We start from the raw sequence: 17076 nt of genomic DNA on the forward strand, positions 1-17076 counted from the left end.
CATGGAGATAACAACAACAAGCTCAAATCCATTAGAAAAAATATTTTTAGATATAGTAGGTCCTTTACCTTTAACCGAGTCAGGTAATAAGTTCATATTAACATTACAAGATGACTTAACAAAATTTTCTCAAGCTTATGCAATTCCGAATCATGAAACCAAGACTATCGCTGAAAATCTGGTTCGTGGATTTATTTGCAAGTTTGGAAAACCCGATATAATAGTTACTGATCAAGGCCGAGATTTTACTTCCAAATTATTTTCTCAAATCGCCAAGCTTTTTAAAATCAGACATATAAATTGTACTGCTTATCATCCAGAATCAAATGCTGCATTAGAAAGGAGTCACGCTACTTTAGCAGACTACCTTAAACATTATATTAAAGCTGATCAATCCGATTGGGACGAATGGCTAGATTTTGCTATGTTTTCATATAATACAACTAATCATACTTCAACCAAATTCACACCATATGAACTAATATTTGGATATACACCTAATCTACCTAGCAGTATAATACGACCAGTAGAACTCAAATATACATATGAAGATTATTTAGATAATTTAACACTTAAGCTTAGAAAATCTCAGGAGTTAGCAAAAACGAATCTATTAGAATCTAAAGTAGTCAGTAAAAAATATTATGACCAAAAGATTAATGACACCGTTTTCTTAGAAGGACAATTAGTATATCTCCAAAATGAGCAAACAAAGAAGGGTCAAACCAAAAAACTTACACAAAATTATAATGGACCTTATAAAATTCTAGAGATAAATTCTCCTGTCAATTGCACAATTTTAGTAAATAAAAAACCAATAAAAGTTCACATGAATAGATTGAAACATGCTTTTGTTTCAGGTATGCAATAATATGGCTGACAAATAGTGAACAAATTCACAAGAAATATACCAATACTCCTATCAACAAATCACCTGGAATCTATTACGAACACATAAAAAATGTTCAATTTATTGAAACTCATTGGAACATATTAAGTCATATTCCTTTACAACCTTTTACAGACAAATTAAATTTTGTAGATCTCACCTATCAAAAAACATTAAGACTGTGTCAAAACAAACCAGTTCTTATTGAATTACGATTATGCGATACTTCACTAAAACTCTTAGGACAAATCATACCTAGACTCTTTCAAGATGAACAAACTTTAAAAAACATAATTCTGCATGAACATTTTAGACCAAAACGCGCTCTATTTAATGCAATTGGATCTGTTTTCAGGACCTTATTCGGTACCTTAGACAGTGATGATGCTGAAAATTTCAATAATGCTATTAACAAAGCTGAAAGTAACGAAAATCATCTTCTTGATTTACTAAAACAACAAATTCATGTAGTAAAAGCCACGATTGCAAATTTTAATAACTCTATTACAAATCTAGACCGAAACAAAGTGATTTTTGATAAAAATTTTGAATCAATTACCAATTACACAGATAAAATGAATAATAAATATTTTAATTTAGATTTAAAACAAAAAATTGAAGAACATTTTACCTTACTAACTTTCTTTATAACAGAATTACAACAAGAATATTCTACTTTAATAAACGTTATTCTATTTGCAAGAAATAATAACCTTCATCCTTCTGTTATAACACCTGAGCAACTAATTCAAGAATTATCTAAAACGGTAACGCATTTACCTAGTACATCGACTTATCCATTTCCATTGACTATCGATTATGCTCATAAATATTTCGATATCATTTTACTTAAATATATATATTTTGATAACAAGATTTTAATTACGGTTAGTATACCTTTGGTTAGTAATACTCCTTATTCTCTTTTTAAACTAATATCTCTTCCTATAATTCATCCAACATTAAAGAGACTTACCTTTATTCTTCCATCTGTCAAATATCTTGTTCTTTCAGAAAATAGAAACATTTATGTTACTATTGATACATTAGAAGACTGTTATTCATTAGATGAAGAAAAACTTATTTGCAAAAATCCTGATACTTTCCGATTTACACACACTAATCCAATTTGTGAAACTGAATTGTTAACTTCAATAACAAACATACCATCTAGTTGCGATACTCGTATAATTCAAACAGAATATGAAATTTGGCATAAATTAAACAAACCAAATTCTTGGATATATGTTTTACCCAAACCAACAGATTTAACTTTAAGCTGTCAGACTAGTACGCCAATATCTATTGTTCTTTCAAACACAGGTATTTTTTCTACTTCGAATAATTGCAAAACTTACACCGGATCAACTATTTTGATATCTGTCTCAAATCCAAAAGAAAGTAATTTTCAGTCTATCATTCCAGATTTATCCCTTCCAGAAGTCTGTTGTGATGATATTAAGATAAATAATGAATCCAAATTACACCTTGTTCCCTTACAATTAAATAATCTCGATCGAGATGCATTAAATTTAGCAAGCCATAAACTAGATAATTTAGAGAAAATGACCTCAGAAACAAATATTAATTTTTCAGACACAATAAAAAATAGTTCTTATTTCACTTATGCAATCTTATTTTTGATAAAATGTATGTTACTTTATATTTTATACAGGATAATTAAATATTTTTACCGACGATTTCGTAGAAATCCGTCACATAGTTGTCAACAAATTACAAATTGTTTAACACTAAATATATGTCAAAGTAAACGAAAACATGTACATGAGACAGATTTAAGTATAGATTGTAAACATAATAAAGACAATAATTATAGTGAATCCAAAAAGTGTGAAGAGACTAGTTTCACAGAGACTACACCGATAAGACGAAGTGAAAGACTATCGAGACTAAAAGAAACTATTTAAATGTGTTAAAATAAAATAATAATGTATACAAATGTTTTATACCATTTAAATGAAAATTCATTTTACAATTATTTTCATTCTTACAAAAGGAGGTGTAATGTACCTACCTACTCACATGTAAGATAATTAAAGTATCTATGTATTTCTATATAGTTTTTAGTCACCTGGTATATGTTATTTACAATTATGAAAAGTTCTCATGTATAATCACTAATAATTATTTGCTGTTAGAAATCAGAATCAATACTCTTCATAAATATTTTCCTATTTAGAATAAATAAGTTTCGCTAGTTTATTCACCTAATACTTCGTATCTATGGAATAATAATAATTTATTTCTCTTATTTCTTTGTTCGATAAGCTATCCGTATTTGCTATTTTAATATTAATATTTGAGTCCAATCTCTTGTACTCAAATCCATCCAGAAACATCGTTAAATAATTGTAGATAACAGAACTTATATATTCATAGTTTTAAGAAATAACAAGCAGAGTGTAATTTTCATCCTCTAATATAATAAATTTATACATGTCAATATATTCTGTTTAATTCCAAAACAAAGAGTTAGTCCGGAGAAGAAATAAACGCATAGTATTCCATAACAATCTGAACGTTTTCGGGAAAGTTGTGTACATTAAGATAAGATTTTGTTTCAGAATCGGTTTTAGCCGGTTCTGAATCATGCACAAAAAATATTGAGAAAGTCAATTAATAGGGTTTTTAGCAGCAGATAGGATACCTACCTATATAAAAACGGATTTAATTTTACTTGCTTTTGTAAAAAGCATCACATCCAATTATAATTATAATTTTAAAGGTACGCACACTAACTTATTAAGAATGGGTCAAACGATAACTGCATGTTCGGAAGTCAAAACAAATATTTTACTAACAATGGGCTTAATGCGGTAACTTGAATATTAACCCATTAACGCCGAGAAAAAAAATTTCTTAAAATTTTAGAAATTTACAATAATAATGACTAAAATAAGACCCTACAACATACTTTTGACCATATTTTTTTATTAGGAACAACAAGATGCTTTAAAATAGCTGTTCCCATATGGGCTCGTTAGGCGCAACCTATATTATACACAAAAAAAAATATTTTTATAAAAATTAACTATTGATTATGAAACATTCGAAAACAATCTATACAAAGTCCAATATTGCATTTGCAGCACATTGTTCGTCCCCTACTATTGCAATTGTCACCCCCACATCTTCGCCTTTTACCTTCGGGGACTGTAATAATGTAATGATGCATTCCATCATATCTAATATCATTGCTAACTCGAAAATCACTCGCTGCTGCTTTCGGTGCTCGTCCAGTAGCTTTCGGTTGTACCCTGTATCTTGTTAAATACGTCTGAAATAAAGAAAAGAAACACAAGAGTACTACTGAATAGCTTCCTTCTACCTGTTTATTTACCTGGTAAATACTTCGTCTAAAATCTAGTTGACTAATTTTTCGGCCACTTTTTCTGTACAAAATCCATGCATTCTGTAATGCAGCATCAATTAGATAAGTAAATATGGGCCAGTACCATTTCTTTGATCTAATACCAATGCGATAACTACAATCAGATAAAAAATTATATTCTAAAGGCAGACAAAGAGACAAACTTACCAAGATATGTTGTTGTCCATTTGGTCAGTTCCACCCATATTTTTATTGTATTCCGCTATAAGATTAGGCCTTGGTATGGGAAGTATTTTCTTTGCTTTTCTGTTAAACCTGTCTACTGCCTTCACTGGCTCAATACCATAACTCGTACTAGCAAGGGTGACAACATTATTGTCCATGCATCTAACATACACTATTCCCGTTTCCTTGTCTAAAATGTATGAAAAGTATCCTCTTCTTTGTTTTTCAACCTCCTTTTTTGAAGGAAGAGGGCAGTCCTTTGGCAAGCGGTTTTCCCTTATAGTGCCGGTTCCAGTATAACCATTAGCTTTTAGAGTACATAATAAATTTGGATTTGTAAACAAGTTATCGAAAAAAAAATTGTACGGAAAGTTTCCTTTTTTCTTTTTTTCCTCAATCATTTGCAGTAGAGGAGCCGTTGGATTTCCAAAAATTGATTCATAATTAGAATTTGATCTGGGATTTTTTCCTTGGTATACTTCAAAATTCACCAAGTAACCATTCGGAGTATTCAACGACCAAACTTTGTATCCAAATCTTACTGGTTTGCCACGGATGAATTGTTTACATCCATGGCGACCAAAATACCGAATCATCGATTCATCGTAGGAAAGATTTGGTTCAGGTATAAAGTGTTTAAGAAAACTTGATTTTAAGTGGTCTGTAATTAGCCGAAGCTTGTACATTTTATCAGAGGTGTTTACATTGTTATTATCAGCAAAATGAATAAATCTGCATATTTGCAAGAATCTATCACGGCGCATGGCTTCTGATATAATATTTTTCATATCATCTGAGTTTTCCCAATAACTTCTTTTCGATGGCAAAACATTAATTCCACTGAGGATCAGAATACCAATAAAAACTTTTAATTCTTCTATGGTCAGATTAGGATTAGGACAATTTTGAAATAAAGCATAGTTTACCGTTTCATGTAAAATTATTTGAAGCAAATCGTCGGAGAAAAAACATTCAAATATCTCTGAACAGCTCAACGATTGGTATTTAGAGTAGTCCCCTGGTGGAAATGTACGACTACCGGTTTGCAAATTTCCTTCAACAAAATTGGTGACTGCTGGTTTGATGGCTATATTCAGTGAATAACTGTCCTTATTTGGAACATGTACATGAGTTGATGCAGATAAAATATCAATATTATCAAGGTTGAGTCCCAGTCTGTCTTTGTTCGCAAATACAATCTCAGCTGGAGCACTCAGTTGTCCTGCCGACAAATTGTCTGCTAAACCACTCTCATCTTCATCTGCAGAGTCTTCATCAGTTAAGATGTTACTATCAGGAGGCTCAATATATATATATATATATATATATATATATATATATATATATATATATATATATATATATATATATATATATATATATCTACGGATTTCCTTCATCATAAGCTATATCTAGAGCTTCTTGAAGCGTAATTCCCCTAAAATAAAAAACATTATTCTTAAATGGCATTAACGCCTAACGAGCCCATATGAGCACACCTATGTTTAGAGGCAAATTTTATAGCCATAATAATTTAGACAAAAACAGTTTTTACATACTAACATTCCTTCACATGTTATTGATAATATACGTATAAATGCAATTAGCTAGATAATATTTTCAGAGTTAAATAATACTTACACAAATTTGATGTCCATATTTTTCACGAATATTACTATCACATGTATTCAAATATCTAAAACAAACGAAACCTTTTACCACTGCTTCGCACAAACTCTCCTAGGTAGGTATCGACATGTACTAAACTTGTCTGACCACTCAAACCGCTTCGGAGTCCCCACTACAAAAAATTCTTCACGTTTTAAAAATCTCCTTCTAACGAGCCCATATGGTACCGTTAGGCGCTAATGGGTTAATTACGCTGATGATGGTGCTACCCAAGTATCCTTGGTCAATATATTTGAATCGTATGGTTTCACAATGCACGTTAATTCTCCTTCAAGAATTACTAAAACAACATCTACCATACTTGATTATATTGTCTCAGATTTCTCACCCCTTGATATACGTTCTACAATTATTAATGCAGGACTCTCTGACCATGAAGCAGTATATACCAAGTTTAACATTTACATAACACAATTATCTATTAAACAGCTAATTACTAATTATCATGAGTAATTACTAATATTTTATATTACTCAGAAATTTTATATTAAAATTTAAACTGGTTAACTAGACACTAGATGGACTGGTGTGAAGACCCCTTATATACCATGCAAAAATGTAAATATACCTCAATAGGTATTTGGAGAAAAAAATTTAATCTACGAGAAAGTATTGGAGAACAGAAAAGTAGCTTACATCCAGAAATAAATGACACTTAATGCACAACAAAATATGTAGTGCTTAAAATTTTTTGGTATTTTTTATTGAAAAAAATTATAGCAATATTTAAATGTATAAATACTCACCTGAGAAATGGAGGGGGTGGTGTATTTTTTGAAGTTTCAATTATTTTACGTTCTAATTGGGCCATTATTGTGCCAAGTAAACCACTAACAGAAAATAGAAATAAAACACGTATGTACTTTTAAACCACTGAAAAACGTCTAATTTTTTTTTACTAGAGCGACCTGAACATTGTCTAGAACAGTTGTGTATGTTGAGACACAATAAAATTTAACAGAGATAAGTTTGTAGATAATTTTATTACCTACTCGTACCTTAACAGAACCGGTTTTAGCAATTAAATAAAAATGCTAGTCATGTATAAAAAATCTTGAGAAATTTAACTATTGGAGTTTTTTAGGAGCAGATGGGAGATACAAAAACGGATTTACGATTATTTCCTTTTTGTAAAAAGCATCAGATTCAATTATTATTTGTATTGTAAGCATAATAACGTAATAAAAGGTATGTTTTACGTCAGGTAAATAGTCAGGGATGGACTAAGTATATTCTAAAAAGATAACAATGATAAATAGAGCTCGGGAAATATGCACTTAAAAAATGTATTTAATTTATTTTATGCTAAAGTCACAAAAAATATTTATTGAAATTTGTATTATCTACATCATTATATTCATTTATTCTTTGATTCTTCATCATTCATCATCATCATTCTTTATTATACTATTATTAGAGTTAAAACTATATATTATTAAATGTTTTTCTAAATTTTCTAGAGAAAAACTGTGCCGTCTATCTGATAATAATTGTTTATATGCTGAAAAACTTCTTTCTAATGCACATGAAGTTAAAGGAGCAAACTTAAGATGTTGTATAATTGATATAATTGCTGTAAAATTAAATTATCTTCACAATTCCATATCTTCATAATATTATTTATTTGAATTATTTTTTGATATTCCTCATTTTTCTTTAACACTGCGCAGAATTTTGCAGTACCCCAAGACTCAGAAATCAATTGTTTTTGAGTTACAGAGCTTCAAAGTGTAGGTTTTAGACCATTTTTCAAAATCATGAATTTGGATATGTACATTCCCTCACATTTAATATATCGTCGGCGTCATGTGAAAATTGCGAAAAGTCCACTTTTTAAGAAAATCCGTATTTTAATGCCATCTTGTTTAGCAGTTAGAACTACATTCGAACGTGGTTTAATAACGTGCATCCAGAATTATTGCATTTATACGTTTAAAATCAAGATTTTTTTATTGAAACAGTAATTTTAATCAGCTGTCAAATAGTTCAGCTAAGTAAGTTTAGAAAAAATAAGTCCATACGGGTGTGTTTTTTTGTTAAATTCTCATAAAATTAGGCATGGGCATTTTCAGTTTTCATTTCAGATGGAGTTACGCCATTTTCATATTAATATTTGATTTGTTGGTTTCGTGCACGTGTTGTGATTTTAGAAATAAAATAAAGGGACAACAGAACCAATTTCTAGTTTACTGACGCATTTTTATTCCTTTTTATATTTTACCTTCAGATCATTCAATTTCAATCATACGACAAGTTATGTACAAAACCAAAGGTCCTATGTTTTGGGCTGATTTCCACGTACCCGGTACCTAGGGGAGGGGGGGTTTATTTGAAACCCGTGCATTTAATTCACGCGTGAAATTCGTATAATATATTCGTGAAATACATATAAATCACACTTAAATATATATTTTTTTCAGAATAAATGAGAGTTCAAGATGTTTTAAAATACTAAGCAAAGTGACACTTACAAGTGAAGATAAAGACGGTGCTTCCTCGAGCCAACATAAAAACAAGCTAACGGATATTGCTGATGTCAATAAACCCCTTGAAAAATCCGAGCCAAAAGTTGTTGTTTTAAGCGACGTTAGCAATTTTTCTTTAAATTCAGATTATTTATCCGATGCAATAAACGGTTTAAAATAATAGTGTATCCAAGCCCAAAAAGCTCTTAATGTATCTAAAGAAGATTTACAAGAAAATATTGATCCCAACATAACCGGAAATGAAGATTTTGTCCAGGAAATCATAGAACTAGATAACACTGATATTTTAGATGGCTTTGTAGACCTAGATTCTCTAAACAACGCCGATGTAACTATTGAAGAAGCTAACTACAACAACAATCTAAGACGGGATAATGTTTTGAATGGCGATACAGAGAAACTAGAAATAACTAACAGTACAAACTTTAACGGTGTTTCTAAAAGCAACAATGCAAATGAAATAAGATACTCAACTGGTTTTGAAAACAATATCGATGTAAATGCCGCCAAACAGGAAAATTCCGGGTTAAACGGTGACTCGTTAGAAAAAGGTCGTAGCTCAGAAGCGGAAAAAAATGTTGCTGCAGATAATGATATTAAAAAGCGCAAAAGGAAGAAAAACAGATTAAGCGACAGTCAAGACTGGGAGTACAATACCGACAAGAAGAAAAGACAAGAAAGGGAATATAAGGGAAGAAAGGATAATAAATTTGTAGTGCAGAAACATGAAAGGAAATTAAAAATTAGGTGTTCGTGTGAAGAAAGAACGTCGAAAAAAATCACTTTCAAATGTTATATTTTAAGCGAAGAAGAAAGACAATAGATGTTTCAAAAATTCTGGAGCTTTACATGGGAAGAAAAAAGTATTTGTCAGTGGAAGGGCGATTGCCTTAAGTATCAAAAGAGCCAGAAACCGAAAATCTGAAGGGGAGAGTCGAAGAAAATGCTCTTTTTCTTTCTTTCTAGACAAGAAAAAGGAAAGAGTAAGGGTGTGCAAAACCATGTTTTGCAACACGCTTGGTGTGTCTATGAGAACTATTACTCATTGGTTAAATGGAAGCCTCAATTCACCAGAAACCAAAAAAAGTGATCGAGTAGAAACTACAAAAAGTAATGATTTCGACAATAAGAAGCAGTTAAAAAATGATGAGAAAAAAGAAACAGAGAGATTTTTTTACCAGCTTGCCAAAGCTAGAGTCTTATTATTGTCGGAAGTCTTCTACTAAACTATATCTAGAGCCACGCTGGAAACTAAAGCTGAATTGTATGACTTTTACAAAAATGTTTGGTTAACAGATAAAAAAACAGAACCGGCTGGATTGACCCTATTTAAATATATTTTTGAGGAGTAAAATTTGTCTTTATTCAGTCCCAAAAAAGACGAATGTGATATCTGTGTAGGATATCGAACACAAAACGTTTCAGAGTTAGTTTATCAAGAACACAGAATTAAAAAAGATGAGGTGCGTAATGAAAAAGAAAAAGACAAGGAGTCACTAAATCAAGTCTTTACTATGGATCTTCAGTCTGTTTTATTGTGCCCACAATCAAACGTGTCTGCGCTCTATTATAAAACTACATTGATTCTTCACAATGTTACTATTTTTGATCTTCATACATAGGGTGATTACTGTTTTTTATGGCACGAGGGAGAAAGAGGGTTAAAGGCGAACTGTTTTGCCTCGATTATTTGCACTTTTTTATCTACCAAAGTCTTACCAAACATGGATCCAAATAACAAATTTATTATCCTTAACAGTGACGGTTGTGGTGCACAGAATCGCAATTCCACTTTATCGAATGCCCTTTTAAATTTGTCAATGGAAAATAATGTTTGTATTATTCAAAAATACTTAGAGAAAGGGCATAGACAAATGGGAAAGGGTAATAAATGTACCAGCCGACTATGTTAATTTGCTAAAAAATGCGAGAAAAAACCCAAGACAAATTTTAGAAAAACTGCCAAACTTTACCAAGGTAGATTAAAAATTAAACGGGAAAAATTTGAACATCTTCAATCCCTAAAAAGTACCATGGAACCAGATTACCATCCTTTCTATGACAGTCTTAAACATGATTAAGCTTTATTTTTGTGCGTAATTTTTATTTTTAGTTAATATAGATTTATAATGTGTAGCGTTTTGTTCTTTTTTTAGCGACTAATAAAAATTTTTTAATAAAATAATAGTTTTCTTTTTAAATGAAATTTGTATAAGTCCAAATATTTAACGAATTTTTGTGTGATTCCATGATTCCAAAAAAAACTAAAGTATTATAATTACACTAAAGATAAAAACTGGTTTTTTTTTCACCTCCTATAAAATTTACATTTTGGTACTTACGCAATTTTCATATGATGCCGACAATATGGCATCTGAATCTCAATCAACATGAATATGGTATCGGAATAACATTTCTTAATGTTTCCCTGTCAAAAAGCGGATTGGTCATTAAAAAGAAGATTTAGAGGAATCATTATATAAGGATAAGGATATTCTACAGTTAAATAACGTTTTAGCTATACTGATATAGAAACATTAGATAAGAAGTGCTATTTCATGATTACACATTAATAGGTACTCCATGAGTGGAGTAGAATAGAGTAGAGTAGAGTAAATTTTTATTTGCATAAATTTTTAAACATAATTGAGCAAATATCGTCACATTATTAATTACAGATTAAAAAATATATATTGACATCACACATTTAAAATATATTAACATTACAAATTAAATATGCTGATCAAGGACAAGGATAGGCCAGGCACTCCGCCACAGTATAGGGCTCAATGTCAACTAGGTGTAGAAAAACCTTTCTTTTAAAAGCTCTATAGTGTGTTTCCTCTTGAATGTCAGATGGTAACAGGTGATAAAAAAAAGAAAAATTTTTAAAAAGGAACATAATACATTCAATATAGATGGCTGAGAAAGTGAGTATATTGAGTGATTTGAATGGGCCTCTAAGTACAGGATTCTCCCGCCTTTAGTCCTAAGATCACCCGGACTGCCTTTTTTGGACTATAAAGACAGTTGAGCTATCTACTACAGCACCCCAGAAGATTACTCCATATCGCATAACAGAATAAAAGTTTGCATAATATATCTACTGATAGTAAAATCCCCTGGTCTACATAACTCTTTAACACTCTTAATGAGTAGTAGGCTCTATTCAGTTTTTCTGTTGTATTTTGTATTTGTTCCCCCCAATTCAGATTCTGGTCAATATGAATACCAAGAAATTTAACTGATCTAGCAGGTTCCGTGTTTTGTGATAGAAAATTAATTGTATGTGGAAACTGTTCTCGTGACTGGCTGGTTCTAAAGTAGACAAAAACTGTCTTATCAGTATTAAGCAACAACCGATTTCCACTGAACCACTGTTCAGCCTTGCTTAGAATTTGCTCTGACACTGTGAGGAGTGTTTCTAAAGTTTTTTCCCAGAAAAGCACATTTGAATCATCAGCGAAATTTACAAGGTTTGAGGAACTACTAACCACCTCATTTGGAAGGTCGTTTATGTAGACCAAAAAGAGAAAAGGCCCCAGGACACTCCCCTGTGGTATACCTAATTTTAAATTGATCGGTTCAGAGTAAACCTTACATCCCCTTTTCTCCAGGCATACCTTTTGCAACCTATCTGTGAGAAATGATTTTATCCATTTTAATGCCGGTCCCTGTATTCCATAAAGATCTAATTTTTTTAATAAAAGAACATGATCTAGGCTATCGAAAGCCTTAGATATGTCCAAAAAGACACTTAGTGTTTTCATCTTTGCCTCCAGTTTTTCTAAAAATTTTTATATAAAATCATAGGTATCTGTTTTAAGAGATCTCCGTGCGGGAAAACCATGCTGAGAACTACTAAATAAGTTGTTTGTAGTAAAAAAGTTTTGTAGTCTGAAATATATTGCTTTTTCGAATATTTTTGAGAATGATGGAAGAAGGCTTATTAGTCTATAGTTCTCCATCTTAGTAACATCACCTTTTTATGTAGTGGCTTGACAATTGCCAGTTTTAAACTTTGAGGAAATTTACCTTGCCTGAAAGAAGCATTAACAATAAAGGAAAGAGGAAGAGAAATCTCTGATGAAACATATTTAATTAAGTTGGTTGATATTTCATCATAACCAGAGTTGTGCTTGTTTTTTAAGTTATTTATTATGTGACTTATTTCTTTTTTTGAAACGGCAGTTAAAAACATGCAATGATTATTTTGTGAGATATTAATTTCAAAATTTTTTACATGCTTTATTTTCTTTACAGCTTCTGGCGCTGCATTTGCCATAAATTGATTTATTTCGTTAGAAAGCACCTGAGGGTGACCCTCCAAACAGAAATTACCTTGATTTTTGGAATTACCCTTAATCTCTTTTACCAATTGCCAAGCCATTTTAGTTTTATTTTCGCTATTTTCAATTCGTTCTTTATAATTGTTTCGAGATTGAGTGAGTAAAGAATTGTATTTGCGTTTTTCTGTCCTGTAAATATCTTTATAATCAACATTATTGGTAGACAGTGTAAACAAAACATCAAGCGTAGATTTACAATGTTTTATATCATCATTTTTAAAGTACTTTTGTGATTTTTTTTTATTTGCTGTATCTGTTTGAGTGGAAAACATTGTATAAAAATTTTCTGAACTATACTTATAAAAGCATTCCACTGATTATCTACTTCTAATGTCTCAAAAACAGATACCCAGTCTACATTACCTAACATGAAATTTAAAAAAACATTTATTTTCCTTGCTAAATATTCGTTTTTTTATTATATTTGACTCAAATTCATTTAATTCAAATTTTACCTTTTGAGCAGTATGATCAGATGTATGAGGATTGAATACAAGAGAATCAAATATGTCAAGATTTGTAAAAATATTATCTATACAGGATTTTTTGTTACCTTGTATGCGTGTATGGTCTTTGATGGAAAGTTTTATATCAAAGGAACTCAAAAACATTTTTAATGTGTCTGGTCACCTCGCACCCTCAAGCAGCATATCTAAGTTAAAAATAACCAGCCAGAAAAATGATGGAGTCCTTGTTAATCACAAAGTATTTGGTCTAATTTGTTTATTAAAACTTATGGGTCTTCTGTTCGGTAGATGGATAGGATTACAATTTTCTTCTTAATAATTCATAATGAAGCATCTGGCTGAAGGATAAATTGGGAAATATAATATGCAACTATATTTTTTAGTTATTGCTGTTTCTATTAACATGTTACATCAGTTAGTTAAAAGAACTGGACATTCTGAACCCTAGATATTGTATAATTATAAGTGAGCAAATGATACATTCAGTAATCACAGTATATAAAGTCTGTGTCTAACCTTGGATAACCAAATGTTCAATAAGAGGAAAATTTAAAACAGTATTTAGAACAAATAAATAAAATATTTATACATATTTTCTTTTATTGGCTGATAGAACTAGATTCCTTGGAGAAATATTACAATCAAATAAAGGTAATATCTTACATTCACTGCCATTTTCTAGTACATAAAGCCACCTATCTAATAAAATAATATTTTCAACAAACGGAGCTAATAACAATCTAATAGAATAAAATGAAACAACTTTTCTCCATGTTGTGTTTATAAAATCTTCATAAAATATCACCTTTTCATCTGGAAGATTAGGTAAATTATTATTATCACAGATTTTTTTTACATAGTCAACAAAAGTTAAATTATTACTACACTTAACACTGCCTACGATAGAATGTTTTAATCTGGGATCCACTGATGTTAAAATTTCTTCTAAGGCAGCTCTATATGCATGGATTTTAAGTTTTTTATATTCAGCATCATTCCTTAATTTTTCCGAGTAATTTTCTATAGCATGGCAAGCTATCTCACATACCAAATATGATAGAACAATGTTTTGTGTTTTACAAAAGTTACTTAATGGAAAACAAGCTTTATTTGTGGGGTTTAAAGTAATTTTCATATAACAACAACTAGCAATATTGATAAAAACTAAATTAGAGCATTCTGTATACAGCCTAAGAAGTGTAGCACCAAGATCCCCGCATGGATGAAGTCCTACAATTCCAAATTTAACATTTTTATTATTGAAGGCATTTTGCACTACTGTCAAAAAGTCTTGAGCCTTTAAATCATTTGTAATTCTTTTATTTACATGCACAGTTTTGAAAGTATTCCTGTGACTAATTTTTCTTTTAGTTAAAGCATTTTCAAAATTACTATCCATTATTTCCGCTAGCTTTGTGAAAGCGTCTACAGCTTCAACAGTACACATCTTAATGCCATAACCATATGAAAGCATTCGACTTAAATGTCCCACACCTGAACCAATATCCACAATATGAAAACAGTTCGTTTCTTTAGCTAGTCTATAACATAATTTTGCCATAACATCAATTTCATGTCTTTTCTTCAACTTCACGTTTTTCCAGAAAAAATTCATAAAATTTTTATTGTCTTCAAATGGAGAAATTTCTGCTGAAAAATCTGCTCTTGTCCTCGAAAGAGTATAATTGTCAATTACACAACGCAAACAAAGCAGAGTTAGGGGATGTATAATCCCATTTAATGGCTTAGATAAATTTAAGAGATCACTTAATTCACTTATTTTAATTTCTTCAAAATAATTGCTCCATGATGTGGATAACTTATTCCAGTGATTATCTACATAGTAATCGGATACATATGAATTTAAAACGTTATCAAATGTTTGATATACTTTATAACAAGTCAATAAACGTTTTTCAATATCCATTTGATATTTGATATAACCAAAGAATATAGACGCTTTCTATCTTCTTTGATATAACTAAATCAAAATCATATCAAAATTTAAAAAAACATAACCTCCATGCCTTCATCCATCCTCGTGTAACAACAAATCTTCTTCTTCGGTTCTTCGTCTTTTTTTTATTGGCTTGCTTACTGATACACTCGCCCTCGCCAGCACACTTGTTATTCTGTATCAACTTATTAAGGTGCAGTCTCTCATCTCATCTCATGCAGTCCATAGATAAGAGGGTTAGGGCAAGGTTAGTAGATTTTAAGTCTACTCATGATACTATGATTAAGAAGATAAGTTTGATACTATGATTAAGAAGATTCGTAATGTCAGTTTTTTGTATGTGTCAATAAATAATCTTTAATAAATAGTTTGGAGATATCCCTTTGTGTACGATTATTGTAATTATTAAACCTTTTTTTAATATTATTATTTTGCTAATCGAATAATTTCATCACAGAATGCATAAAAATCCCATTTAACTTTAACAAGAATTCAAATTTTGCTCTCCAATGACGGCATGCGCGAACACGACCGATTTTGTGCTACGGGAAGATCCCATGGTACAATGAATACACAATGTGTATTCATTGTACCATGGGAAGATCCTATCTTCATCTTGTTATTCATAGCAGAGCGACAGTCCTTTGAAGTTACGTGGCCAAGCCGCCAATGACAGCTAACAACCAGAAAATTAATAGTCAGTGGGCTATCACACAATATAAATTCTTAAGAGCGCAAAATTTCGGGCCAATGTTTTTTAAATGCATTCATTTTTTCCGAATCCTGAAAAAACTAATAAGTATTTTTGAAAAATTTAAACGCAGAGTGAAAGACTACATTATTACTGAGGGCCGAAAGTCCCTGAAAACTTCTATAATGTTTATTTTAATAAGTTACAGGGGTGAAAAAAAAGAGAAAATTTAGTGTGATTTTTAATTTGAAATATCTCATTCAAAAAAACTTTTTGTTTATTCTAAGGGACTTTCGGCCCTCGGTAATAATGTAATCTTTCATTCTGTATTTAAATTTTTCAAAAATATTTGTTAGTTTTCTCAGGATTCGAAAAAAAATGATTGCATTTAAAAAGAATTGGCCCGAAATTTTGCGCCTACGCTCTTAAATCAAATTGAGCATTTATGTTGACTTTCAATAAATATGAAATATTGCACTAAATAGTTACCTGCAGGGCCGACTTTTGTTGACATTCTTAATGGTGTAATTATTTTTTATTTACAAAAGGTAATTTACTGATGCCACCCGGCTGTCGCGGAAGTTACGCTAAAACGTCTTTTGCATTAAAAACATAATCTTCAAAATGCAGTTCACAAATCCTATAATTATTATAAAGTGAATCCATTTTGAATAACAAATCTTCTCGTCTGCAAGCTTCTATCCACACTTTGGCACTACAAATTTTTAACAGAACAAATTTTAAACAAAGAACTTTTTCTGTATTTATAAATAATACTTTATTACTTACAATTATAAGAGTATTAGCACTGTTATTCTATGGTATTAGTATATTCTAAGTATATTGTAAGTAATGAAATATTTAACTTTTGTCAATATCTAATCTTAATAAATTTTCAGTTTTCTCCTGATGAAGTCACAAAAGTGTCACTAAATATTGAGATATACAACAAATAAAGTTTTAATATTTTT

The 17076-nt window shown here is 30.6% G+C and overlaps 2 protein-coding genes across 2 annotated transcripts in view; both read right to left on the minus strand.

Annotated features, from left to right (window-relative positions):
* The window catches only part of LOC140445000 (rutC family protein UK114-like), a 43834-nt gene extending 36737 nt beyond the window's left edge, over positions 1 to 7097 (minus strand). Inside the window, exon 1 of the mRNA XM_072536770.1 lies at positions 6902 to 7097. Coding sequence (XP_072392871.1) covers positions 6902 to 6966 — 65 coding nt within the window. The 5' untranslated portion in view covers positions 6967 to 7097. The remainder of the gene's footprint in view (positions 1 to 6901) is intronic.
* A 6942-nt stretch (positions 7098 to 14039) lies between these two features.
* LOC140446189 (methyltransferase-like protein 25B) lies at positions 14040 to 15606 on the minus strand. The gene has a single exon (XM_072538726.1). The coding sequence runs from the start codon at positions 15382 to 15384 to the stop codon at positions 14041 to 14043; it is 1344 nt and encodes a 447-aa protein (XP_072394827.1). The 5' UTR covers positions 15385 to 15606; the 3' UTR covers position 14040.
* Between the last annotated feature and the right edge of the window lie 1470 nt (positions 15607 to 17076).

Source organism: Diabrotica undecimpunctata, chromosome 7, assembly GCF_040954645.1.
Source record: "Diabrotica undecimpunctata isolate CICGRU chromosome 7, icDiaUnde3, whole genome shotgun sequence".
Taxonomy (NCBI): Eukaryota; Metazoa; Arthropoda; class Insecta; order Coleoptera; family Chrysomelidae; genus Diabrotica; species Diabrotica undecimpunctata.

Excerpts from the sequence above, each read along its gene's own strand:
- LOC140446189 (XM_072538726.1), bottom strand. The coding sequence starts at position 15,384 with ATGGATATTGAAAAACGTTTATTGACTTGTTATAAAGTATATCAAACA.